Source organism: Haliaeetus albicilla, chromosome 4 (genome assembly GCF_947461875.1).
Source record: "Haliaeetus albicilla chromosome 4, bHalAlb1.1, whole genome shotgun sequence".
Lineage (NCBI taxonomy): Eukaryota > Metazoa > Chordata > Aves > Accipitriformes > Accipitridae > Haliaeetus > Haliaeetus albicilla.
Window position 1 is genome coordinate 25727974 of NC_091486.1, and position 26091 is coordinate 25754064.

The 26091-nt window shown below is 50.9% G+C and overlaps 4 protein-coding genes across 7 annotated transcripts; 3 read left to right on the top strand and 1 right to left on the bottom strand.

Annotated features, from left to right (window-relative positions):
* Positions 1-4096: 4096 nt before the first annotated feature.
* HOXD11 (homeobox D11) lies at positions 4097-5980 on the top strand. The gene is made up of 2 exons (XM_069781497.1): positions 4097-5099; positions 5686-5980. The coding sequence occupies exons 1-2, from the start codon at positions 4493-4495 to the stop codon at positions 5919-5921; spliced, it is 843 nt and encodes a 280-aa protein (XP_069637598.1). The 5' UTR covers positions 4097-4492; the 3' UTR covers positions 5922-5980.
* Positions 5981-11748: 5768 nt separating this feature from the next.
* LOC138685249 (uncharacterized) lies at positions 11749-13626 on the bottom strand. Its single transcript, XM_069782957.1, has 2 exons — positions 13168-13626; positions 11749-11982 (listed from the first exon to the last, which is right to left on the bottom strand). Exons 1-2 carry the CDS (start codon positions 13624-13626, stop codon positions 11749-11751), a joined length of 693 nt encoding a protein of 230 aa, XP_069639058.1.
* A 3-nt stretch (positions 13627-13629) lies between these two features.
* HOXD10 (homeobox D10) lies at positions 13630-16771 on the top strand. The gene is made up of 2 exons (XM_009923077.2): positions 13630-14466; positions 15871-16771. Exons 1-2 carry the CDS (start codon positions 13725-13727, stop codon positions 16146-16148), a joined length of 1020 nt encoding a protein of 339 aa, XP_009921379.2. The 5' UTR covers positions 13630-13724; the 3' UTR covers positions 16149-16771.
* A 131-nt stretch (positions 16772-16902) lies between these two features.
* HOXD9 (homeobox D9) lies at positions 16903-22403 on the top strand. Of its 4 annotated transcripts, none has more exons than XM_069781500.1 (5): positions 16903-17200; positions 18691-18748; positions 20273-20884; positions 21304-21552; positions 22146-22403. In XM_069781500.1, the coding sequence occupies exons 1-4, from the start codon at positions 17198-17200 to the stop codon at positions 21543-21545; spliced, it is 915 nt and encodes a 304-aa protein (XP_069637601.1). In that variant the 5' UTR covers positions 16903-17197; the 3' UTR covers positions 21546-21552; positions 22146-22403. The 4 variants fall into 4 exon arrangements, with proteins under 4 accessions (XP_069637601.1, XP_069637603.1, XP_069637600.1 ...); XM_069781502.1 differs by having other exon boundaries at positions 21304-21470; XM_069781499.1 differs by having other exon boundaries at positions 21304-22403.
* The last annotated feature ends 3688 nt before the right edge of the window (positions 22404-26091 follow it).

A 26091-nucleotide genomic window follows, 5' to 3' on the forward strand; every position in this document is an offset into this window, starting at 1 on the left:
AAGGTAACGCTCGGGTGGTGTTTCGGGAGGGAGAAGGAAAACCAGCCCAAGTTGGAGGCGCATTTCTCGCCGTCCAGAATGGCCACCCTTGCCGCAGTGCCCAATGCAGACAAAAACCCACCTCGGTGATGGCGGGGGGACTGCCAGGGGAGAAGTGGGGGCGAGACAGCGCCGGGGGCGAGCTCCCCGAGGGAGGGGGCTGCACACCTAGCCACCTACAGCCAGAGGCACCAGCCCTGCGTCCCTCCAAACCTTCGAGGCATTCAGCCCCTGTGCTGGGAGCTGGCGCATTGCGGACAATAAAAGTCTCTTCATTCAGTAGCATTTCCCTAATTAAAAAAACTAGAAGCAACCCCAATGATGCCAGCCAGGAGAAAAGCAAAAACCAGATAAAGCCCCTTTTCTTATTCTCTCCTGGAATACTATTCAGCCGGCTACAGTCCATGAGAAATGGACCCTTCGTGCCGTCCTTCCCGTCCTAACCCGCCCCAGTACAACCAGTCCCTTTATTACACGGGTGATGTGAAATCCGAAGAGGAACCTCGGGTGAAAGGATGTGAAAGGCGATGTATTATTTATTAAACGTTATCTGATCCACGACGACGGCTCGTTGTAAAGCCTCTAGTCTAAATCGCCCACAGAAGGAGCAAAACCAGAGGAGGTAGGACTTAAATCGCGCTGTGAGATGCGAAAGTAACGTGGATTTGTATCTCTGTATGTGCCTGTATACATACATACGCAGACAGATGTAGATGGACCCATTTCAGCAGCGCCCGTTGTGCGTAACCGTGTGTGCGCCCACACGGACGGACGGACCTATTTGCGGGCTCACACCGTGCATAGGCACACAGGCGGTAGAAAATGGTGCGCGACTTCACGCGTGCCCATACTCCCGGGTTTCGGCCGTTCCCCTGAAGCAGCGGGCGAGGACAGCCGTTCCGGGAGCGTGGGGAGGTACACGCGCGTGTGGTAGAACTGCCCGTGCGGCTCTGCCTGCCTGCGCACACCCGCCCCAGCCGCCCCGTGGGCACATGTGTGCACACGCGTGTGCGGCGCGCCGGGTGGGCGTGCAGGAGATGCGCCCGCGTGAGGTGGATGTGCCCCACGCCCCCCCCCCGGCTGGATCATTTCGGGTGTCCTTCCAGCTGTGTGTTTCCAGTCCCCCCGCCCCGGCTTTGTGGGTGCATGCGGGGCGGGGGGGGGGAGCAGCGGGCACCCGCTTGCTGCGCCCACGCCCGCGTCCCCCCGCGGCACGCAGGCGACCGTCCATCCCTTTATTTACTCCAACATAAACATCTTTGCATTCCGACCGCAGCCTAAACGTGATAAAACCCTTCCGAGGGGGGCTCTCCATTCCTCCTCGTTTGATAAGGCTGCAAACGCAACTCGGCTTGTCGGGAATGGCTCTGGATGCCTTTGTGCTTCCTAAAAGAGCATAAATAATTAAAGTTTGGCAGGGAGGAAAAGCTTTCTTGCAGAACTGTAGTGGCAATAAATGAAATGACTCAGAATCTCTTCTCCAGTCGGTTTTTACGAGAGCTGCCAGACAGTGTCTGTTCACGTTCTCCAGATACTAGGGGCGCCATAACAAAGTTAAGGTCAAGTTAGTGTCTTATCTTGGGTGGCACAAAAATACCGCATCTTCTCCAGCCGGACCGGGTGCGGTTTTAAACGCGAATGTTGCGCCAGTCGCCTTAATTTCCGCGGAGGGCTTTTGGAAATGGCACTTGGACCTGAATACTTGGTAATTCCAGGCAACGGTTGCAGAGGTTTCAAGACGCCTGACGGTAAAGTATTCGCCTGACTGTCTACATGATGTGCATGTATGTTTCGATGCTATTTAATCTGCGTAAGGCATACAAAAAAAAAATTAAGGGGGGGGGAGGGGATGTGTTGGATATGTAATGCCGAGAGCTGGGCTGGGAACCGACCCCAGGGTGAAAATGCTCTGGCAGGAGAGGACCCCCAGCTCTGCCTTATTCCAGCGGGGTCTCTGCTGCGATATTGGTCTCACGTTCCCCAAATTAGATCGCTTTTTAAGGGACTGTTTCCTAAAGGGGCTGTTTTCGTATTAACAAATCGTCGCCATGTCTTTGAACTTGAATTAGTTGAAACCGGTTGGCTCCTGCGCCAAAATTTAATTGATGCTAGGCTTGCTGCATCGAAAGGAAGGTGAAGGAGTCTGGCTAAGGCTTAATTAGTTGTTTGAACGGTAAAGAAAACGAAGGTCCGTAGGTTCCCAGAGCCATCTCTCCCCATGAGATAGGCGATGGGAAACCTGGGGGCACAATCCAAACGGATCCCTGCCCTGCTCTGCTGCAAGCTCAGGGTGGTAAGTGACACAGGAGCCATTTTAACTGCGCAGGCATCATATTTAGGAGGTTGTTCATGTGTTGCAGCAGAACGGAGAGGGCTCGAAAGTTGGCGGTAAAGGGAGGGAACGGTGGTTTTGTGCCTTGATTTCTAGTGCTACCTTGCGAGAGTCGATCTGCTGGGAGCAGCGTGTGGCGTTTGAGGTGGTTTGCGAGCGAGGCACCAAGGCGAAAAATACCATACTGTACAAAGAAAAGAAAAAAGGGAAAGAAAGGGGAGGGAGGAAAAGGAACGAGTTTCATCTTATCTGCCCGGCTTTGGTCTCTTGCTTTTCAGAGAGGGCAAGCTGGGCTGCGGTGTGGAAGCCCCTCGGGCAGCCCTCGCCTGCTCTGGGGGGCCGGCGGAGGCAGGAGGGGCCGTGCCGGTGGCGGCGGCGGCGGCGGCGGCGGGGCGGGGGGCAGGGTGCGGGGCGCAGCCCGGGTTGCGGGGCTCCCGCCCCCGGAGCCTCTCCGCAGCAGCGCGGAGCCGGGGGCGCGCAGGAGGCGCCCGTGGCGGCGGGGCCGCGGGGCGCGCAGCCTGCGCCTGGCCGAGCCCTCCGCGGGCACCGCCGCCTCGCAGAGGCGGGGGGGGGGGGGGGCCCGGGCCTCGCCCTCACTTGCCGGCAGCGCTTTGGGGCCGGTTCCCTACCTGCCGGGTCTCTCTGCTTGCTGTGGGACTTGGAGGCTGTCTTTTTGGAGGTGATCCGGGGCCTGCCGCCTGGCCGGAGCGCCCGGGGATTGCCCGGGTGGCAGGAGGGGGCGACCCTGCTCGGCGTGGAGAGCTCGCCCAAGGTTTCGGGTTTATTTGGAGAGCGGCATGTGGCGGGGCTACTCTGGCTATGCTGTACAGTGGCGGAAAAAGGCATTCCCATAGAGAGCTGGCAAACGTTTCTGGAATGAGGAATTGCTCGAGCATAGGGCTATTGCTGGCGCGTATTATTTATTCTCTTCTCTTTTCAGCCTCTGTGCCCCGGTTTGTGCTCGCCTCTGTAAAATCATATTTCAAGGAGAAACAGAAAATTGGCAAAAATGCGCCCTCGAGGGCAGGGCGGCCGCGGGGCTGGCGGGCGTTGTGCGCGTCGCCCGCTCCCAAGCCTGCTTTTCCCTTCCAATGAAAATGAACATTTTGGTGGGAGTCGGAGGCACGGGAACAGAGGTCACTTTGTGTGCTGCTCTGCTTCCCAAGGAAACCGTGCTTGGTGGACTTGTCTTCCTGCCCTAGCCCTTCGCTTTCCAGAAGAGCCCCAAAGTGTCTCCCTTTCATAAAAGCGGCTCCTGAGAGATGTTCTGTTTGCGTGTTTCTCATTTCAGTTCGTCTCTGGCGCCCTGACACAAGCGCGCAGTGTTTGGGCTCGTAGGCGAGGGAAAATGAGGTGATCGGGACTCGGGCTTTGCATTTCGTGACCGGTTTCGATGCCAGCTGCGGATGGCCGGAGCCGGGCGGGCAGATCCGCTCGTACGCTCGAGCGTGTGAATGGGACTTGGCTTGCCGGAGCGAACCGTCACCCGCTCATCATCCGCCTGAGCGGCCGCCAGCCAGCATCGCTCCCTCCCAGGAGGAGCGATCACGTTTCCGAGCCGAGGGTGCCCGGCCGGGAGCCCGCACCCCGCGCCCCCAGGGCTACCTTCCCCCGACGGCGGCTCCCTCCCTCCCCGCCCCCCCCCGGCCGCCCCCTCCCCACCGCCCGCGGAGGCCGGGCGGGCTGGGCGGCGATGCGGGCGGGGGGCTGCGCTCCGCGGGGCTCCGCGCCGGGCTCCGGCGGTGGGCAGGCGCCCGCCCGCCCGGGCGGCGCGGCCCCAGGTGATTTGCCGCACCACCTACGTGTATGTGATCGCCCGGTGAAAGGATGAGGGGAAAAACCGGCTATATTTGTACAAACGCTGCGCTCGTCTCTCCGTGCTGGGAGGGCTCTTTGGAGAGATCTTAGGAGCCTTTCCGAGGGGCTGATATAGATATAAGGACATTTCTACATCGCGTCACGTGACATAATTACCACTAGAATCAATCAAGATGAATTGCACGTCAGCACACGGTGGGGATTTTTTCTTAGTTGATCCTGTCCAAACCCTCTTGTGCAATAGATGGATCTTGTTCAATGCATTGAAGCCTCCTGGTTGCTTGCAATCGCAAAAAGGAAGACATGACTGAGTTTGACGATTGCAGTCACGGCACATCCAATATGTATCTGCCAGGGTGCGCTTATTACGTCTCACCCTCAGATTTCTCGACGAAACCCTCTTTTTTGTCGCAATCTTCGTCCTGTCAAATGACTTTTCCTTATTCTTCTAATTTACCTCACGTCCAACCTGTGCGCGAAGTAGCATTCAGGGAATACGGATTAGAGCGCAGCAAATGGCAGTATAGGGGCAGTTATGCTCCTTATTACTCAGCTGAAGAGGTGATGCACAGAGACTTTCTGCAGCCTGCGAACAGGAGGACGGAAATGTTATTCAAAACGGACCCTGTCTGCGGCCACCACGGACCGTCTCCCGCCGCCTCCAACTTCTACAGCTCGGTGGGGAGGAACGGCATCCTGCCGCAAGGCTTCGACCAGTTTTACGAGACAGCCCCCGGACCCCCGTACCAGCAGCACTCCGAGGGCGAGGGGGATGCGGACAAGGGCGACTTGAAAGCCCCGAGCAGCACTTGCAGTAAAACACCTTCCAGCCAAGAGAAGAAAGTGACACCAGCAAACAGCGCCGATTCCCCTTCTGGTGAGGCTGTTGCAGAGAAGAGCAACAGTTCAGGTAGGTATCAGTAGTAAATTGGGGGCAAGAGTACAAGGCCAACACTTTGTCAAGCCGCATTTTATGTGCAATTTTATAAGCATCCAAAGGATTTTATATATCCTATAAGATTTCCTTTACCGTTGTAAAGCGTGTTTACGATAGGAAACCAATTTAGGTGGGCTTAAGGTATTCTTGGAAGAGGATATTAATTGTTATTAAATTGTTGATTTGGCGGGGGGGAAACGGGGAGATTTCACAGGTAGTGCTCAGAGCTACCTTCGGTTTAGAGCTTAAGATCTTCGTTTGTTTGGGGCGGGGGGGGGGGGGTGGTGGGTGGGTGAGAGGAGTTGGAGAAACTTGGAATTTTTCCAGCCCATTTAAATATCTCTCTGTGTTGCTCGAAGTGCTCTCTTTTAAGGAGAAGTTGGGAAATATTCGCTTTTTTGCTAAGTCACCCGGAGAGTAAAAGCCCCGCGAATATTTTTTTGAACTGCTAGAGGGCTGCTTTCCAGGCAATGGGATATTGTCAAAGTCTCTGATCTCGTCCTGGCTGAGCATGTTCGTAGCAGCAGCATAAATCAGTTTCTTCTCTCTTGAATTTCAGCAATTCCCCAGCGATCAAGGAAAAAGAGGTGTCCCTATACCAAATACCAGATAAGAGAACTGGAACGGGAGTTTTTCTTCAACGTGTACATAAACAAAGAGAAAAGACTGCAGTTGTCCAGAATGCTCAACCTCACTGACCGGCAAGTTAAAATCTGGTTCCAGAATCGAAGGATGAAAGAAAAGAAACTGAACAGAGATCGACTCCAATATTTCACTGGGAATCCCCTGTTTTGAAAAAAAAAAGAAAAAAAAAGGAAAGAAAAGAAAGGAAAAAAAATTTTTAAAAAGAGAGAGAGCCAGAGAAAAGGAAGAAAGAAGAAAAACAAATAATATCTCGGTCTCTCTGACCTGCCATCTGAATGCAAAAGTAAATTGGTTTACATGACACATCCACCCTGCGGAACTCAAAGTTTCATTTTCATGTGCAACTCCACACACTGAATGGCCACTGGAGATTTCGGGGCTTGGCGGAGCAGATTCCTGATAAGGGGAAACTAGGGTAAATCCAACTGTCCACTCTCAAGTGTTTCTCGCCAAAGGTGCTTTTTTTCCTCTCCCACAGTACCAGCAATGGACCTGCAGTGTGTCTGGTAGTTTTTGCTTACAATTCATTGAGTTCGGGGGGGCTCTGTTGTTGCTTTTGAGCTAGGGTAACACTTTCCTCCCTTTAAGTGAATGCGGTTTATTTAAGAGATGGTAAATGTACGTTCGCTATATATAAAATATATATATATGTTTCTATTGTCATCCAAAAGCATGGGCCACTGTCTTTTTCATGTGAATAAATGGTTTCTAGTAAAGTTAAGGTTATAACTTCCGTGGACTGTATGGATTTCCATCTCCGAAGGATCCTAGCGTTTCCCGGGCTAGAGCCAAGTTCAGTTCAATAATAACGGGAGGAAGCCTAGTCGGGTTATTTTAAATGCCTTTTAAATAAGTAACAGTTTAGACGTCTAACTCTCCCTTTGTAGGTATGCGCAACCTTCCCTGTTCGCTGCGAGGCAGAGCCAACATGGCTGTCTGCAGACCATCACTTCTGATGGTGCTGCAATTCCTATAAACAACGAAAAAGGCTTTTTTTTTTTTTTTTTTTAAGCCGGTCAGGCTCCCAACAAGCCCCGAATCCCCAACGCCAATGACTGTTTACTTGTTAGTGAAGAGCAAGGCAGAAAGACCGAGGGCTCAGAGCGACTCAGACAAGAGGGAGCTATAAACAATTGGCACTGGCGCGGGGGGGGAGGCAAAAAAAAAAAAAAAAGAAAGAAAAAGCTTTGGAGGCGGAGGGGTGGATCTCTTAAATGCCATTCCTCGGCAGGGCGAGCGGAGCGGGGCGCTCGGCCGGGAGCGCAGCCCGCTGCCCCGGCCGCGGCGGGCCCTGCGCGGGGGCAGGCATCCGGCGGAGGTCCGCTCCGCTCCTCGCCGCTTTATCTTGCGTGACCTGGCTGGGCTGTTTACAAAACCTTGAACTGTCTAGACAACACCATAAAACCCGAGGTTCTAAACAGCTTAATTGGGTTATATTATACACCTTCTGGTGGGTGAAAAAGAGATTTCCGCAATGTGCAATAAAGGCGAGGAGTGAGAAAAGAATTTGCCTTTTTTGAATGGGACGAAGCGGCTCTCGCTAACGCTCGCACGCGGGGAAGGCAAAAGTGCCCAAATAAGTCAGGAAAAGCCCGAGAATTCAAAAAAGGGAGACTTGGAAGCGGAGGGAGGCATGACTAAAAAAAAATTTTTAAACCCTTTAGCAAGAAAAACATAAGTGTATGCCTTTGAACTTCCAAAATGTCAAGGTCATCACCTTTAACCTTTCTGAATAATTAGGCGCCTTAAGGTTCCTCTGTTATTTTCAACCACCACCCACTCTCTCTCTCTCTCTGTCTCCCTCCCTCCCTCGCTCCCTCCCTCTCTCACACACACGCACAACCACACACACACTTATTACCGCATAGCTGGCCGTATTAGCAAATGCATCATAACGCAAAGAAAACCCCAGCTGGGTCGAGGTGAGCTCTCCGCGGCGTGCGGGGAGCGTGCCCCGCTCCGGTCCCCGCCAGCCGGAGCATGGCGGGCTCCCCGCTTCCCTCGCCTTTCCCTTCCGCGCCCCGGGAATTCGCCCCAAATCTCCCCCTTTTTAGCTCTAAAAAAAATAATAATAATGTTTTTTCGCTCAAAAAACCCGCGTGGGCTGTAGGAAATGCTTCGTAATTTAGGGAGAAAGATGGTCTTTCTATGCAGATTTTCTGCGGATGTGCCTTTCCCCACAAAGCCCATTAATTAGAAATGCGCAAAGTCGCGGGGAATTTCTCAAATCATTTCGCCTGACCTGATGGCAAAATTCTCGCGTCTCTCCCGAGCCTTAATCCACAGGGCGAGAGCGAGTCGTTTGATTTTTCTGTTCCCTGCAGTGCTTTAACAGTCTATCTTAGCGGCTTAATACGCCTTTAAAATGCTAAGACACCGCAAAAGAGGGCCGCGGAAACCGAACCCCCCTCGCATTAGTCTTGCATAAATGCTCGCTGATAGCAGTTTTAAGTTTCTATTTAAAAAGAAAGGAAGAAACCCATGGCTGAGAGCAAATTGAGCTGAGGAGAAAGACCTGGGAGAGGAGGAAATTCCCCGGCGCGTGGCGGCCCACGGCCACAGGAGGGCGCGCCCATGCGCTGCAATGCCCGCCGCCCTCCTGGCGTTCCAGCCTCTTTTCCACCCTAATAATAATTCCACCGCTAATAAAATATCTAATATATAAGTAACGATAAGATTTCAGGGCCTTCCAAATGAGAAAATAAAGCATCAAAAAGATTTATTAAACAAATAACCCATCACCGTGACGTGCTGGAGAAATATGCCACTTTAAAAGAATTTTTTGGGGGGGTGGGGGGGTGGGTGTCGTAATCTTTTATAATGCATAGGAGCTTTAAAAAAAAATCCCATATTTTAAGAAATAATAATAAAAAAAACCCCAGTGATATTCGGAATTCGTTCCCTAGAACGAAAATCTATTTAATCCTGTAAGGGCAGCCTTAACGCGGATGGAACAAAAGTAATATAAAAACCATGCGTTTCCACAGTTTATCTTCGATTGCTATTCGAGGCTTTTCTTAAATAAACCTCTAGGCACAGAAAGCACAATTTTAAAAACATATTTTACTTAAAAGCGAGCTTAACGTTAGATCCCGAGACCGCTTATTTTTTAAAAGACAGAGAGACTGAAGCGAGAAGAAGATATTTTTAATATCCGAACATCACCTTGCCAAGGCATTGCTGAATGAAATCCCTCTCCTTAAAAATGCTATGGAGATCTATTAAAATGAAACTAGAGATTAGAAAATTAAAGTGAAGCTTATGAATTTCCTGGACGCTCTCCAGTGACCGAGCACGTTCCGTTTTTCTGGTTTTCTGTTTTATTTTTTCCCTCCAGTGCGTACTTTTGGTCAGAATCTGAGGAAAGAAAGGGTTTCGCTGCTTTCTGCTTATTTGCAGAATTCATCGAGATGTATTTTGCGTTGCCTCAGCCATATTCCGCATTTTCTAAAGCCCCGTCTCTCGTGAAAGCATTTGTTGGCACTTTGTCTGTTGGGTTGTTGAGGTTGTTTTTTTCAGAAGTTCATTGTTAACACTTTCCTAGAAATAGCCTTTCCGTCGGTAATAAAATGGCATCGTACAATCTGAAATCCTTGGGATCCCTGACGCCAAAGGTAGCCCTTGCAGGCGCAGCCGGATCCCAAAGGAAAATCTCCTGGTCTCTCGGTGGAGATACCCATTTCGAGAGGGAAACGTTTAGCGAAGTTTTTGTGTTTGTTTGTTTTTCTTGGCGTGAGAGTGCTCCTTGTGAGAGCCCACAGCAACCCCAGACCCATTAGGCTTCATACGAGGTGCTTTAACCCCTCGCAATTACAGTGAGGCCGATCTCAGCGAATGCGAACGAGTGATGGGAGCCAGGATGTGTTGTTAATTAAAAAAAAAAAAAAATTATATATCATATATGTGTGTGTATGTACCGGAATATGGAAACGCCGCTTTCTTCTTTTTTGAATCATCGTGTAAATGTGATGATTCTGTGCGAGTCCATAACCTCTTCTGTTCTTTTTTTTTTTTTTTTACCCCTTTCTCTGTTTTATTCCTTTAGACAGAAAAGGCTGTGACCTGTTTCCAAATGTCTTTGGGCTTGTCCTTTAAGGAGAACGAATAGGGCATTTGCTTATTTTCTGATTAAACTACAAATGCGGCAGGAATCTGCCGAAAGATAAACGTGCAGCCCAAATACAGAGGCTGAGGGCTGCATCGGCGACCAATCTACACGCTAAAATCTCATCATACCAGATATGCGCTTCTGTGCTCACAGAAATATAGAAATACAATAGAGGAAGGGCTGAGGCTCCGGGCGAGGCTGGGAGTACAGTCGGTGCTACCGTGCGATCCCCAGGCTCAGAAATAACACCTTTGAAGAAATGGCCAGCGTGCTATTTTGTTTATTTTATAAGCTTTCATATTTAGGAAAAGGCATAATGTCATCAGTATGTTCCTTCCCCCCCCCCCGCCCCCTCTGCCCTCGGTCAAAAAAAAGGCAGGGAATCTGAGCCCTCAGCCCAGACGCCGACTCTTTCTATGAAAATATGGCACATAGAAATCTGGGCAACATGACAGTTGCATTATTAAAAGAAGAAAGGACACAATATCGTAGCCAATTTTTTTTTGCCTTAAATAAAAACTATTCTTCAATCTCCCTGCAATATAACAGCGTGGCATAAAATATACAATCCGCGCGTTTAAAGACACCCTAAATAAAACTCTGAAATCGAGTAAATGAACGGAATTTTACTAAAAGCTTCCTGGGTCCCAGCCTGTTTTTAAAACAAGATAGTTCTCGCAATACCTTTGTTACTGAAGGCATCTGCAAAATATCTAGCCTCTTTCGTACCTCTCTCCCATCCCCCTCCCATAATGAGACACAAACACAGCAAATTGCAACTATGAGAATCCTCAGCACAGCCGAGACAAAAAATAATCATATCACCAGTAATAAGGTTTAGGAAGATAAGGCAGTGAAAATTAAGCCCTGCTGCCACGTCTGGTAACCTCAAGTTTTTAGCCCTGACATTTGCTAGAGGAGAAAACTGTAATGTCCACCTATGCTTTATTACAAACAGTAATTTACATCTGCATGGACCCATTGGTTGGGTTTTTTTTTTTTTCCTCCCTCGTTCGGAAAAATATGGGGCTCTGAGAGCAAAACCTTTATATTAATGTAGCTTGTATATCTCATTTATTGCACAATATTGATTTATTTATTAATGTTAATTACTTGATTCCATTTTAATATGATTTAAAACAAGAGTGACATTAAATGCCCAGAGCCTAAGTCCCCAGTTCCCCAGTGGCTCTCGCATGTTTATTCAACTTCTATTTACATCAAACTTAAACTTTCCTACTGTTCATTTTCAATAAAAAATTGCTGCCCGTTTTTAAACACCCCCCCCCCCCCCCTTGTGATTTATCGTGAGCGAAGGGTCTTACGGAGCCGTTTGCCAGTCCTGAATACGATATTTAAGTCATTATCACCACAACCGTCATCCGAGTTTCCGTGCAGGGACATGCAAGAAATTCGTCTTTTCAATGAAAAAAATCAAAGAGCCCTCCTGGCTAACCGGGAGGCAGCTCCTCCAGCACCAGTGAGGCTGGCGTGGAAAGCAGCTCCGCATTTGCTTATTGTTTTAACTTTGCTGTTGGGCGCAACCCGCTGCAAACCTCCGGGCTGACTCTTCAGCGGGGATATTTCTGGGACCCCCTTTTTCCGTAAAGTGTAAATAAAGGTTATGAAAGAGCCATCTGATGGGCATAAAATTCCTGATTAGATTTAACAGTCGAGTCTCAAACCGCGTCAAGGAAAATAGTATTTTGTTCCTTTAAACTCCGTGGGTCGCCCGGGCTGTTGTTGAAGCAGAGGAAATTGCTAGAAAGCCGGGGGGGGAACGGCCGCGCTCGGAGGGAGCGTCGTGGGCTCCGGCCGCCGCTTCTCTGCCGGCGCGGGCGAACGTTAGCCATGGCTCTGATCATGATCTTAAGTAGCCATCTCGCCGGAGCGCCCGGCTCTCCGCTGCGGCCCCGGTGGCGGCGAAGCGTGCCCGGAGAGGGCAGGGGGCTGCGCCAGGCGCAGGGGCTGCGGCGGCGGCGGCGGCGGCTGCGGCGGCGGCGGCTGCTGCGGCGGCGGCTGCTGCGAAAAGGGCTCGAAAGCAGCGAGTAGGACGAAGGTAATATTTAAACTCGCCGGCAAGCCGGGAGCCGGAGAGCGCAGCTATAAAGGACACTGGCTCTTAACCTGACAATGATGTTGTATTTGAACAGCTGCGATAAGGTTTTGAAAGGTCTGTCTCATTGCCACAGCGAAATTTTAAATAGGGTTATTGTTTCCAGCAGGGCAAAGCCTACGGCGCAAAAGTGCAAAACGCCCAAATGCCAGGAAACGAGGGAAAATTCAACTCCACGCTGGTGCAAAACGCGTGGTTTCAGCTGCGCGGAAGACGCGCTTAAATTTCTTAAAATCCTTTCACGCGCTGCCTGCTCTTGGGGGTCTGAAAGGGTGGTTTGACCGTAGAAAGGCCCAAAATAAACAGGCGGACGAGCCCGAAACAAAAATTATCAACAAGTTCACTTTGTCTGGATGGGAGTCCTTGACAACACTGGTCCCAGATAAGAAATACTCCAGTTTGAGGACAGTAAAAAAAAAAAAAAAAAAGAAAAGAATGAAAAAAGAAAGAAAGGAGAGGAAAAAGAATAAGAAAGAGTTTGTACCATCACTATTTAAAGTGTAATAGCTGCGCGTGGAAAGATGGGTACGAAGTGGGGGGAAAAACAGTAAAACACGTTTAAAATATTGGGACGGAAAAGACCTGATTTGCCATGTAGACAGTTACTGTCGCCTTCGGTCTTTTTTTTTTGTTTTATATATATATATATATAAAATACAGATGCATTTATCATTCTTCTTCCAAAAAAAAAAAAAAAAAGAAAGAAAGAAAGGGAAGGAAAAAGTTGCTCGAAGAGTTGCAGTGAGGGTATGAGTTTCTGCATGTTTTTTAATGAGCAACACTACAGAAGGAGAAATTGTCTTTATGATGCTTTCAGTTTCCAGGGCAAGTGAAAAACCCACTTTTTTTTTTTTCCCAGGCGGTCGGGAGAGAGCATTGTAAAATAATTTTAGGAATGTAGCCTCCCTATAAAACTCGAGTTATGACAAAAGTCTGGCTTTTAATATTTGACGATTTGTGTTAAAACAAAAATTGACCTTCTCGGTTAGCAGCGAGGAAAAAAATCAATAGTATAATTTTCAATAATTCATAACGCGAACGCCATTATGCTAAATCTTAACTATTAATCTTATCCTTTACAAAGTCTCGATTGATTTGTTAATAAAATATCTTCCCGTGCGCGGCAACAGAGGGTATAACTCTTGAAAAAGCTTCAGAAGCAAGAAAATTACCAAGTAGCCCAAGAATGTAGATGAGGCTTTTATTGATCGCCCCTGATTCTCCTTAATACGCATTAATAAATCCCGCAACCTTTTGTCCCCGCACTTGTCAGGAGCGGGGCTTTTACAGCAGCCATCACGGGGAGGCACGTTTTTCCGCCCGCCGTGCCACCCGGGGGGGGGGGGTGGGGGGGCGCTCCGCGCCCGCGGAGGCTCCGCGGCGCGGGGGCGGGGGGCAGGAGCGGGGGGGGGGCCGGCGCGCGGGGCGGCGGGCCCGGGCCGGCTGCCGCAGCGCGGGCGGCGGGCGCGGCGCGGCGCGGCGCGGCGCGGCGGGGCGGTGCGGTGCCGGCGCGGCGGCCTAGGGGTCGCTGTTGACCGCGGCGGGGCGCGGCGGGGCGGCGCGGCGGGGCGCGTCAGCGGCGGGGCGGCGGGGCGCGGGGCGGCGGGCGCTGCCATTGGCCCGGCTGTCATGTGGTCGCGCGGAGGCATCCGCAATTACACGGGAATGTTTTCCTAGAGATGTCAGCCTACAAAGGACACAATCTCTCTTCCTCAAATTCCGCCCCAAAATGTCCTTTCCCAACAGCTCTCCTGCCGCTAATACTTTTTTAGTAGATTCTCTCATCAGTGCGTGCAGGAGTGACAGTTTCTACTCCAACAGCGCCAGCATGTATATGCCACCTAGCACAGACATTGGGACGTATGGGATGCAAACCTGTGGACTCCTTCCGTCTCTGGCTAAAAGAGAAGTTAATCACCAAAATATGGGTATGAATGTACATCCTTATATACCTCAAGTAGACACTTGGACAGACCCGAACAGATCTTGTCGAATAGAGCAACCTGTTACACAGCAGGTCCCCACTTGTTCCTTCACTACAAATATTAAGGAAGAAAGCAATTGCTGCATGTATTCCGATAAGAGATCCAAACTCATTTCTGCAGACGTCCCTTCCTACCAGAGGCTGGTGTCTGAATCATGCCCCATTGAGAACCCCGAGGTTCCCGTCCCAGGATATTTTAGACTGAGCCAGACCTACGCCACTGGGAAAACCCAAGAGTACAATAATAGCCCTGAAACGAGTTCAACTGTAATGTTACAGTTAAACCCTCGCGGCAGCTCCAAACCGCAGATATCTGCTCAACTTCAGCTGGAAAAGAAAATGAATGAAAACCCGACCAACCAAGACAGCACCGCTAAAGTCTCTCAAGTGGAAAGTCCCGAGCCCAAGTCCACGTTGCAAGACGAGCGGAGCTGCCTGCCCGAAGGCTCCGTGTCCAGCCCAGAAGTCCAGGAGAAGGAGAGTAAAGGTCTGTATTACCGAGTTTAAGCCGTGCCGTGGTGTAACTCCAACACGCCAGCACCATAAAGCACGCTCGCATATACTAACGAGCATCACAGCCATCACATTTAATGCTAAGGAGTATCGGGCTGCAGGTGCTGTGTCTCTGAAGATTTTGGCAGGCAAAAATGCCACGCAAAAGGGTCCAAAGATTTTCTGTAGAGATCTGCCTCTCTCGTGCATGCAGACCGCCTCTGTGGTGCGGGGGAATATAGCCGTGTGCTCCTTAATGCGCTGCAGCAGCCAAAAGCAGCCCCATACCTCTAAAAAAGCAGGTCTGGAGGTTGTAAAATACGACCAGCTCAACTTTTCTCTCGTAATATTTCGCTGATTTTTTTCCTAGGTTTTTTTTTTTTTTCCACTGAGCCTTACTGCGGTTTGATTGCATTTAAAGTTAATTACGATCCTATTAAAATAGGTGAGGAGTAGGTGCTACCAGGCTGGGTAAAGTTGGAAACAAATGCACAATGAAAGCAGCAGCCCGCTATCTGCCTGGTCCAAAGGTGGAATATTTCAATGTGGTGCTTTAGATAACCTTGGCTTGGTCTCCAAAAGTGCAACAGTATTTTGAAATGCGTTTGAAAGCTAAAGGTGGTCGCAATCTGATTTTATTTTCCCTGTAAAAGTGCCCTAAAGCCTTCCTTTCGAACGGCGTGTGTCGAAGAATCCCAAAACGGGAAATTTTCTCCTATCAAAATGTACTTTGCAACCTCTAGGTCGATTTTTACCCTACGTGTGCATGGAGATTCTCTTTATGTGAATTATACTTAACAGCCCACGTCTAGGTTGATGTGGGGCAGATTTCTTTCTGGTGGGGGAAAAAAAATCTAAAAGGAAAATGGAAAAAAAAAAATCCGAGGCAGAGGGTGTTAATTTCTTGTATATCTTTGTGGCTGGGAAAACGTCTATGTCTGCTCCTAGGTGTGCTCGTGTAATTCAGCTGATGGCTGGGGGGATGCTGCTTCAAAATACAGCGCGAGGGTATTTTGCAATTGGGGTATTTTCGTAGCAAGTGTCGTGGGAGCCCGAGGCGGCCATGGCGAGGCTAGACCCGTTAAAATGCGGCCATGGGGCTGATGGCAGGTTAAATATTGTCGAAATGCTAAGCGCCAGCTGAAAACTTGAGAGCCCGTTTGTGGAAGGGGCAGGAGTGCGGGGCGGCCGCAAGGCAGGGAGCCGTGTGGTGGGGACGGCCGAGCCCAGCCTGGCAGCAGGTCCCCTCTCGGTGCCCACACCTCACCCGAGCCGTGTTTAATGCCCACATCCACCATATCTGCCAGACGCTGCAGAGGAGGGGTCATGGCCAAGGGTACACTCTAACAGCCTGAGGTATTTTTGATTTTTTTTTCTTCTTCTTCTTTGATTTTGATAGAGGAAATCAAGTCTGATACTCCAACAAGCAATTGGCTAACTGCAAAGAGTGGCAGAAAGAAGAGGTGTCCTTATACTAAACACCAAACACTGGAATTAGAGAAAGAGTTCTTATTCAATATGTATCTCACTCGAGAGCGCCGTCTAGAGATCAGTAAGAGCGTAAACCTCACTGACAGGCAGGTCAAGATTTGGTTTCAAAACCGCAGAATGAAGCTCAAGAAGATGAGCAGGGAGAACCGAATCCGGGAACTGACCGCTAATCTGACCTTCTCTTAAACCCTAACCCCGGGGGGGGCACCAGTGAGGAATGGGCACAGCACCGCCACTTGCTAAAGGCAGGAGAGACTCTGGCAAAACCCGGCATTTTCCAGTTTTGTTTTGGTTTTTTTTTCTGATAGAATGTGACTTTTCGTCCTTCTTTTAGCGCTGCAAGTGAATATGTATTACTATGATGAGTATATATAAAACCTAGCACGTGTAATTTATTTTTGTTCTCATCGTAATGCAGGGTAACTATTATTGAATATTATCATTTGGTCTTAACTTATTGGAACTGTCGAACATCCAAGCAATGTGACTTTTTCATGTTTTTACTAACAAAATGGTATTTATGTGGGGCTGTTACACGGGCCATAACGTTTTGAGTACATTCAATACTTTAAGAAAAAGAAGGGGGGGGGGAGAACTTTGGGGGCGGGGGGAAAGAGAAGCACATTATAATGTAACTATCCTCGCAAATGAACTTAGAGATTGTCCTTCGTAAAATGGAATATTTCCTTCTTCTCCATTGTAGACATTTCCTTGTGGTGCATATGTGGAATAGTAGTCGTTCAGCAGCAATATGTCCTTCTTGTGCATGTTCTGTTCGCATGTATAATGCAATAAACTCTGTAAACTACTGCGGTTCCTTTGGTTTTCTACAAATGTTTAAAATACGGATGCAGGTTGGTCTCCTGACCTTTCTCTACCAGCAGCTCTTTGGACTGATGTACCTTCTTTACCATTTTCTGGTCTTTGTGTGTGTCTGCCTGGTTTCCTTTCTTTCTCACCCCCCCCCCCTTTTCTTTCTTTTTTTTTTTTTTCCCCTTCCTTTTTTTAGGGGTGGGGTGGAGACTGGGGCGGGAAATGATGTAAACCTAATTCATTTATAATTGTGACTGTAAACAAATGATTAATTGATAAAATGTTGTGTGATGTTCGCAGTCTGACAAACTGAATGCAAAAAAAAAAAAAAAAAGAGAGAGAGAGAGAAAGGAAAAAAAAAAAGAAAAACGTAGTAAAATATTATGACCTAAACTGGACATCCTCATCCAATCAACTCATAAATGGTAAGTGATAAAAAAATCTTTCTACTACAAGCTGTCAGCAATATGTGTGTCATTTTATTTGACGTTCGTATGTTGATTTAAAAAATATCAGTCACTGCGTGCTTACACTCTGTAGACTTTGATTTCGTGTCTTTACTCGCTTTAAAAAAAACCCATCATACCAAATGCAAAGCTGGGTATAACTAAATGTTAATGAGTTCGGTTCTTGGTCAGCTCAAGAGCTTTCAGAAGATGGTGGATGGGAAAATACTCCCTCAAACATCTGGCAAGGTTGGCTTTTTTGAGCAGAAACGCTCCCAAGCGTGCTTACAAAAGTACACCAGCCTCTTCAGACCTACTTTTGTCACCCTGCACCGTTTCTGTTTGCTCAGAGATCGTTTTATTTCGCGCAATTCCATTTTAGTAGCACACATCCAGATAATGAAGTTCACGACTCTTAACCCTTTCTGTACATAGCTGAAAAATGTTATTAGCAGGGCTCTGCGCTGGAAGCTGAGGAAGGGCGTGTGTCTGTGAGAGCGGGTGGGTGCCTGTGTGAGCAGAAATACTAAGCAGAACTGCAAATGGCTTGCAAATGAACATGACTCCAAACTGAAGTGCAAATACTTGGGCATACTTTCACCTTCAAACAGTGCTGGAAAAATAGCGTGGCTACTGTTTGTGATGGGAAACCAGCTCGCTCACAATCAACGCCCATTCCTCCCCTAAGCAGTTTCTAAATCAAGAAACGAAACGCAAGATAGTGCCAATGTTGTCTGACTTGGTGACACTGATGTTGCTCGTATTGCAGCTGCTGGCGTTGTATTTTGCTCTCTTGTCGCTGATATTTAATTGAAGCCAAGACTTTCTCGTGCGCACGTTTACTCGTGGGGCAGAGACGTATTTTCTTCAAACCAAAGCATCATAATTTTGAAGCTGCGGGAGCCGCAAGCACGTAGGTATTTTGTGCCTGCTCTCGTTTCGAAAACAAACAACAAAGCGGTGCTCAAAAAAGCCCCCTCTTTAAATATTGCATACATTTGAACCGTCTTTTCTTTTCCTTTAAAGATACTCGCTACATCGCCAAAGAAGTTCCAGCAGTGGGAAGTAATTAGCTGGCTCCATACCAAGTGTTTAACGTATATAAAAAAGGAGGCTCACTCTAATCTGCCTGCTTGATCAATTATATCTGTGTGAAGCGAGAGGCAATTCTTCGCCATACCACAAACCCTACTTCTCGAGAAAAATATAAGAGAAGTATGAAAACGCAAAGGAAAATGCTAAAGCGAGATGACTAAAAAAAAAAAAAGTTAAAAAAAATAAAAGGAAAAACAGAAAGAGAAGGCAAAAAGGAAGAAAACCTACGAGAGTAATAAATCATTAAATAAACAGGAATTTCAGTCCCTTCCTCATAACGGCCCGCGAGTAGGAAGTGTTTTCTCAGTGCTGTTGTTCGTGCCCTCGGCGGGCTGTGCTGCGGGCTCTCCACTAACTCTGTGCGTTTCCTCCAGATCCCGACACAGCCACCGTCCCCCGCTCGGGAGAGCAGGCGTGGGCAGAAGACCATGGGTAATCTGGTTTTTCCGTACTAGCCGGGCACCCCTTCGCTCGGGGAAGGATAACCGGGCCGGGCGGCAGGGGAGGGGAGGGGAAGGGAACGGAAGGGAGGGGGGGGGGAGGAAAAGCAAGCAAAGCGGGCAAAAATCTCACGTAGGCATTGAACGTGGCCAGCGCGGCCCGGCCCGGCTCCCGCCGGACTAGGGGCGGCGGGGGCAGCTGCCGGCGAGCGGGGGGCAGCGGCAGCCCCGCGCCCCTCCGCGGGCCGCAGCGGGCCTGCCTGCCCGCCCGCCTGCCCGCCCGCCCGCCTGCCCGCCCGCCTGCCTGCGCGGCCCCAGCCCCGCGGCCGCGGCGCTGCCCGCTGCGGGGCCAGGCGGCCTCCGCTGGGCAGCCTTTGCCCGCGTCCCCTCCCGGGCCGCGCTGGGCAGCGTGAGGGGGGCTGCGTGGGAGCTGCGTAGCCCCAGAGTTTCGCAGATACGGGAGCATGTGTTCAGCCACACGTCAGCTGTGCTCGGAGACACAGGCTTTGCTGTTTCCATCCGTCCATTTTATTAGGGACACATTAATCTATAATCAAATACACCTCATAAAATTTTTATTGAAAGGCATAAAATCATTACAGAGGTCTTCCACCTGTTTTAAAACAACACAATGGGCATCTCTCTTCAAAAGTGTGTCCTTTCCATGGAAACTTTCTGTCCGGGGGTGGGGGGGAGCGGATAATAATGCCCGCACATGCTCTGAAATATGGAAGTACCGCAATGTGCTTTTACTGTAACATTTTCCTGTTTTATGAGAAGTCGTTACAGTCCCAGCTTGCGATGGTTTGTTTTTACAGGCAAGAATCCCCCTTTCCCAGCGGGTTTCCTCAGCAGCTTGGAGTGTGATTAGCAAGCCAAGGCTGTTGGATTTATTTAAACACCCTGCCTCTCATTGATTAAGAAATGAATGGCAGAAATCACTCAAAGGAGGTGAAGAAATAGTCCGCGCCCGCCGTGGCCGTGGGCTGCCAGGGCGGCCACGCCCGCCGCGCCCGGGGCAGGCAGGGCAGGCAGGCAGGGCAGGCAGGCGGGCAGGCAGGCGGGCAGGCAGGCGGGCGGGCGGGCGGGCAGGGCAGGCGGGCAGCGCGGGCGGGCAAGCAGGGCAGGCAGGCGGGCAGGGCAGGGCAGGGCAGGCAGGCAGGGCGGGCGGGCAGGCGGGCAGGCAGGGCGGGCAGCGCGGGCAGGGCGGGCGGCCCCGGCGCGGTCCGGGCAGGCAGCCGGCGCGGCGCGCTGTGCGAGGCCGTTGTTGATGATGATTTTTTTTTTAATCACAGCAGCCCCAGTTTAGCGGATTGATTTACTCGCAGTATTGGTAAATATGATCACGTGGGCTCCGCAACCAATGGTTGAGGGTTGCAGTCTGCAAAATACTACGATTGTTCTCCGGGAGGGTATCATATACAGTTAACAGTGTAACCTTTTATATGACTAAGAGGGGAGCCTAAAATGTCGTCTAGTGGCACCATAAGTAACTATTATGTCGATTCTCTCATAGGCCATGAAAGCGAAGAAGTTTACGGGAGTAGATTCGTCCAGGGAGGTCACAGTGCGACCTCCAGGCCATCAGGTGTTGCAGAGAGTTCAGATTTTTCCTCCTGTAGCTTTGCACCAAAATCCACCGTGTTCTCCACCTCCTGGTCCACGGTTCACCCTCAGCCGTCTGCGGCAATGACCGGGATCTACCACCCCTACATGCACCAGCCCCACTTAGGGGCAGCCGACGCCGGCCGCTACGTGCGCTCCTGGATTGAGCCCTTCCCGGGCTTCCCGGGCGGCGGCGGCGGCGGCGGCGGCAGCGGCGGCGGCGGCGGCGGCTCCGCGTCCAGCTCCGGCTCCTCCAACGGGCGCCACTACGGGATAAAGCCGGAGACGGGAGCAGCCGCCTCCTCGTCTTCCTCCTCCTCCTCCTCCTCCTCCAAAAGGACTGAGTGCTCCTCGTCCCGGGAGTCCCAGGGGATCGGTGTGCCCGAGTACACGTGCAGCTCCTTCCTCCAGGAGCCCCGGGAGAAGGCGGCTGCCGGTAGCTCCAAGGACCCCGCCGCCTGCAGCCACAACCCCAGCCCGAGCAGCGATCTGAAGGAGGAGAAACAGCAGCAACTTGACCCAAGTAAGTAAAAAAAAAAAAAAAAAAAAAAAAGGGGGGGGGAAGCAGAGAGAGGGGCAGAGAGAGAGGGAGAGAAAGAAAGAAAGAAGGAGAGAAAGAAAGAAAGAAAGAAAGAAATTGCCCCTTTGATTTATTGCCGAAACCTGTAAGGCTCGAATGTGCAAAACTGATAGTTTTACTAACCTATAAAAACGTCTAGACGCCTACCCCAGCGCAAGCAGCAACAAGCACCCATAAAAGACTCCACATAACCACCTACCATCAAGACATCATTTGTACAGTAAACAGACTGGGGCATTAAGGCTTTTATGATAATTCCTCCAAAGTTGTGAAAACAGTCCATCCTTCGTTAAATTAATTTAACGACCTTTCTCTCCCCCCCCCCCCCGCCCCCCGTTCCCTATATACCTCCCTTCTTCCAGATAACCCTGCAGCAAACTGGATCCACGCTCGTTCAACGAGGAAAAAGCGTTGTCCCTACACAAAGTATCAAACTCTGGAACTGGAAAAGGAATTTCTCTTTAACATGTACCTCACCCGAGACCGCCGTTACGAAGTAGCTAGGATTTTAAATCTCACAGAGAGACAGGTCAAAATCTGGTTTCAGAACAGAAGAATGAAAATGAAAAAGATGAACAAGGAGAAAGGCAATAAAGGAGACTAACGCTGGGGTAGAAACGCAGTTGGGGAATATAGCTTTAGTTTTGAGTTTGGGGCTTGGGGTCTTGTTTTGGGGTTTTGTTGTGGGGGGTTGGGTTGTGGGTTTTTTTTTGGTTGATTGGTTTGGTTTTACTCTTCCTCTGCCCTCTCAGCCCCCCCATACGTTTCTCCTCCTCCCGCGCCCCCCACCCCAGGAACTTTAAATCAATCTGGTCTTTTTTTTTTTTTTTTTTTTTTTTTTTTTTTTTTTTTTTAGATAGAAGTGAAACGTGGTCTATGTCAGGTATTTTGGGAAATTTTGTCTTGCTCGCCAACGTGTTTTGCAGAGTCGCTTCATCCCCCCCTCCTCCTTCCCAGACCGTTTGGTTGGTGATATTGTGAGTGCACGTTAGCTTTGGGAACTCTATCTGATGTTAAATGTTTGACATGTTTCTTAAAAGTGAGGTAGTCTAGATAGTTACTTTGCCAAAATAAAGGTAAGGAAATTAATTATAATTACGATAATAAAATATATATTAAATTACAGTCGCTTAAATCAATGGGGGTGCTGTGTTGTCCACGATTTACTTAAGAGGAAACCTTACCCAAACCCTCTGCTTTCTAGGTCTGAATTTCGCTCCTTCGCAATAGATGCCACAGCGAGGCCACGAGCTTCCCCCCCCCCCCTTTAGTGCACTATTAGGAGGTTGTCTCATCCTTGAAGCCGTTCGCAATAGGCCTAACGTCTCCCGGTCCCCCGGCTAGCTGGCGTCCCTGCCCCCGGTGACTGTTGTATTAATTAACCACCCCGTGTCTCGAACTACGGACCTGTTGTAATTGTTGTCAGTTATTACACAATAAAGTCTGCCGTGACCGAACGACAGCGCTGCGGTGAGAGGAGAAATCTGTGCGCCCCTCGCGATGCCCTCCGCGCCGCCGACCCCGCCGCGCAGTCCCCGCGGAGCCTCCGCGGAGCCCCCGCGGAGCCCGCCGCGGGCCGAGCGCTGCCGGGCCGGGCCCGCGAGAAAGCCCGGCCGCGCCGCCGGGACAGCAGCACCTCCGGCAGCCGCAAAGGCCGGAGGAAAACCACTTGCCCCCCACCCCCCAGCGCCTGACAGACATTTGCTCTTGGAGGTCAGCGGCGGAGAGGTGCGCCTGCTGCCCTACCCCTCCCGAACGCCTCCCGGGCGAGCGGTCTGTGAAACACCAGCGATCTCTTGGGATAACGTAGGAAATATTTCCGTGCCGCTCCTCCAGAGCCAACGAAGCAAAATGATGCCTCTTCGCTTAAACCTTTTTTTTTTTTTTGGGGGGGGGGGGCCACTTTCTAACCTCTGCGCCCTTTAATCTGAAGGTTGGGAAGCTCGGGGGGGAGGGGGGGACACGGCTGCTTCCAAACGTTCAGCTTTGTTGGCGGGAGCTCATTTAGGAAAGCGTCTCATGCCTTCTGCATTTATAAACACACATGACTTTATCAAGATAATTGAGATGAAGTTCATTGTAAAAAATGCTTTGTTTAAAGAGCAACCATTAAAATGAAGGACCCGTAAATATTTACGAGCCGTTCGGTTAATTCAAGATTAAGGGGAGAGCTGAGAGACCTGGTGCTTAATGTTTTTTTACCTCTGGAAAAAAAAAAAAAAAAAAAAAGGCAAAAGCATGCAGTGCCAGGAAAAGGTGTTGCATTGCTTCCCATCCATTGTCGAGAAGATACCTATAATTCTTTTAAAACAGGAAGAACCGTGGTATAATAAAACCATTGAGATGGCTAGACGTCTGGACCTAATGAGTTTACGATATGCTATGGCGCTTTTCTTTGAAACCACCTTATTTTGATGTTTGTGTTTGTTAGAGGGGGGAAAAAAAGCCAAAAAATGCAGACAAACTAGGTCTTAAAATCTTGGACTATAAATTTCAATATGTCAGCGTTGGGCCAAGGCAACAGACTCAAAAAAGACCCGAAGGTCACGAAACTGAGAGGTTTTACAAAGTCCACTGATTTGTTGAAATGTATTTTATTGGATATTCTACTGCGATGAATCCTACCATGTTAGCCTCCATATTTTCGAAAATAACCATGGAGGGGGGTGATCTATAACTAACAACACGTAAACAATATTCTTGCCACACACTCGATTATGTTGATTCCAGCAGAGCCTCTGGTAAGGAATTGTCACCAAGCTCACACCAGCGCTTTTTAATATTTTACCTTCAGCAGATTGACAGATTTTACCTTGTATATTTTCTTTTTTTTCCCCCCCTTTGTTTACCTATTTCTAATATTGCGTGCGTTCATTTCAAAACGGCAGAAAGAAAACCAAACCTCTCGAACGACGAAACGCAGTTCTTCCATGGAAATTACTTTTAGTGTCAAACTGAACAATAATTTAATTCCTACCCGTTGGTTGTGTTAATATATGTTTGCACACATGCATATTCGCGTGCACGCGCATTATACCGAATAATTCACAGGCATGTGTGATGAAGGGGGGGAGGTGAACAAAGATTCATCTTTACTTTCGTTTACATAAATCAATCCATAAATACATAAATGCACGGGCAAACAAAATAACATGTTCGAGACAAAAACGTATAACTCTGAAACTACCACACATGGAGAATTCGTGGTGTAATATGTGGGGAAACATGATCGAAAAGGCGATAGCAGCGGTCTTCAAAGCTCAGGCGTCTTTCCTGGCTGCCATGTGTAAACGAGGCGCATTCTTTGTATGCAGTTAATTATAGCACTGGCAAAAAAATAAAAGAAGGTCACCGAAATGTGCTAGGAAAATGGCACTGTAAACTCCGAGAGACAAAAAAAAAAAAAAAAGGAAAAAAAGAAAAAGAAGAAGAAAACCCACCCCCAATACAGAAAGCAAAGGAAGAGCCGCTCGTCACCGAGCGCCCCGCGGCAGGAGTGCAGAGCCGCCCCGGGGTTCCGCAGGGCCCGTTTTGGGTTTCTGGCGGAACCACCGGCCGGCGACGGGCCCGGGAGAGCGGCGGCAGCGCGGGGCGGGAGGGCGCTGCCTGCCGCCGCCGCCGCGCGCCGCCAGAGGGCGCCCGCGCTCCACTCTAGCGCCGCCGCCGCGCCCCGCTCTCCGCGCAGCGCTCCGCGGCCCCGGCCCGCCGGCAACCGCGGTTCCGCTGCTGCCACCGCGGCCCCACGCGGGTGGCGGTGCTGGCCCGTGGGACGGGACGCCCGGCGGGATGAGCATGAGGAGGGGCGGGGGGGGGTGCTCTGGCGCCGATGCGGGAAGCAGCCTCCGCGGGGTAAGGCGGTGTTTCTCTGCCGCCGCCCCCCCCCGCCCCCGTCTGGCCTGGCCGCCTCCATTCCCGCTGCTCTCTTGCGGTGGGCTTTTGCTGCTGTATGTCCTCGTAGCACCAAAAATCCTTGTGCCCCCCCCCCGGGCCTCTCCTGCCCCACCCCCCCCGCCTGTCCCCGGGCTGCACGGGGGTCCCTGAGTCTCCACCGCCTTCCCAAAGGCGTGTGCTCCGGGCCGGGGGGGCCCTGCCCGGGCGGAGGTGTCGTTGCGGGCCCAGGGGCCGTCCGGGAGCTCATATGTGGGGCAGCCGGGCTCGTCACCTAGACAAAGCGAGTTAATTGGCATGGGGGGGTGGGGGGAGCGGGGTGTGATGGGGAAGGAGCCTGCGATGTCTTTTATGTAACCACAAGTATTTTTTGTCAATTCACACCAGACGGTCACACGTGGCTCTGGCGGGGCCCATATTATATTTCACCTACAGTTTTCGTCTCTCTTCAAAATAGGGCGGACTCGAGCTCCTGGGGGTGTCTGTCCGAAAAGCCGGTTCCCACTGCAGGACAAAGCGGGGAAGAGAGGACTGGAGACGGCGCTTTTCGGAGCGCGGGGAGCGGGGGCCCGCGCAGGCGGCCGGGCCGGCCCGAGGAGCCGGGGCAGCGCCGAGCCTGCCGGGCAGCGCCTTCCTTCCTTCCTCCCTCCCGGGGAACAGGGCTCGCTTATTTCGGACCGCGGCCCCGAGCGGTGCTAACCGCTCACCCACACGTTTTGCTTTTTTTCTTTTTCCTCCCTCTCTCTGCCTCGGTAATGACGTCCACCAAGGGTGAAATGATGGAAAGTATATTCATAGGCATGATTTCCATTAAGTATCAATTAACCTGGAGCCTCAGCCATGCGTGCACGGCGTCAAGGGTAAATGTGCATCTCATTTCCCAGCGCTCTGCCCGCCTGCAAGGAGGTGACCCGGAGGGCCCGCAGGCACCGGGGCCCGGCCGCCGCACGCTGCCGCCCTTCGCCCCCCCCCCCCGCCCCGAGCCGCCCCCGCCGCGGCCCCCGGCTCCCTGCGCCAGGCGTCGGCTCCCTCGGCGGGTCTCTGCCCTGCCCGGCCGGCGGCGCAGGCCGCGATTCGGTGCCGAGCCGCGGCCCCGAGCCGCGGGCAGCGCAGCCTGGGCGGGCCGGGCGGCGTCGCCCCGGGCAGCGCGCCCGCGGGTATCGCGCGGGATCCGCGCGGCCGCCGCGCCCCTGCGCGGTGGGGGTTTCGGCGGCTCCTGGCGAGCGCGCGCCGGCGGGGGGAGCGGGGGCGCCGCGGCTGGG

Excerpts from the sequence above, each read along its gene's own strand:
- HOXD11 (XM_069781497.1), top strand. The coding sequence starts at position 4,493 with ATGACTGAGTTTGACGATTGCAGTCACGGCACATCCAATATGTATCTG. Across the intron at positions 5,100-5,685 it reads AGAGAAGAGCAACAGTTCAG|CAATTCCCCAGCGATCAAGG; the intron begins GTAGGTATCAGT and ends CTTGAATTTCAG.
- LOC138685249 (XM_069782957.1), bottom strand. The coding sequence starts at position 13,626 with ATGACAGCCGGGCCAATGGCAGCGCCCGCCGCCCCGCGCCCCGCCGCC. Across the intron at positions 11,983-13,167 it reads CTACATTCTTGGGCTACTTG|CTGCGCTCTCCGGCTCCCGG; the intron begins GTAATTTTCTTG and ends TGTCCTTTATAG.
- HOXD10 (XM_009923077.2), top strand. The coding sequence starts at position 13,725 with ATGTCCTTTCCCAACAGCTCTCCTGCCGCTAATACTTTTTTAGTAGAT. Across the intron at positions 14,467-15,870 it reads CCAGGAGAAGGAGAGTAAAG|AGGAAATCAAGTCTGATACT; the intron begins GTCTGTATTACC and ends TGATTTTGATAG.
- HOXD9 (XM_069781499.1), top strand. Across the intron at positions 18,749-20,272 it reads GCGTGGGCAGAAGACCATGG|GCCATGAAAGCGAAGAAGTT; the intron begins GTAATCTGGTTT and ends ATTCTCTCATAG. Across the intron at positions 20,885-21,303 it reads ACAGCAGCAACTTGACCCAA|ATAACCCTGCAGCAAACTGG; the intron begins GTAAGTAAAAAA and ends CCCTTCTTCCAG.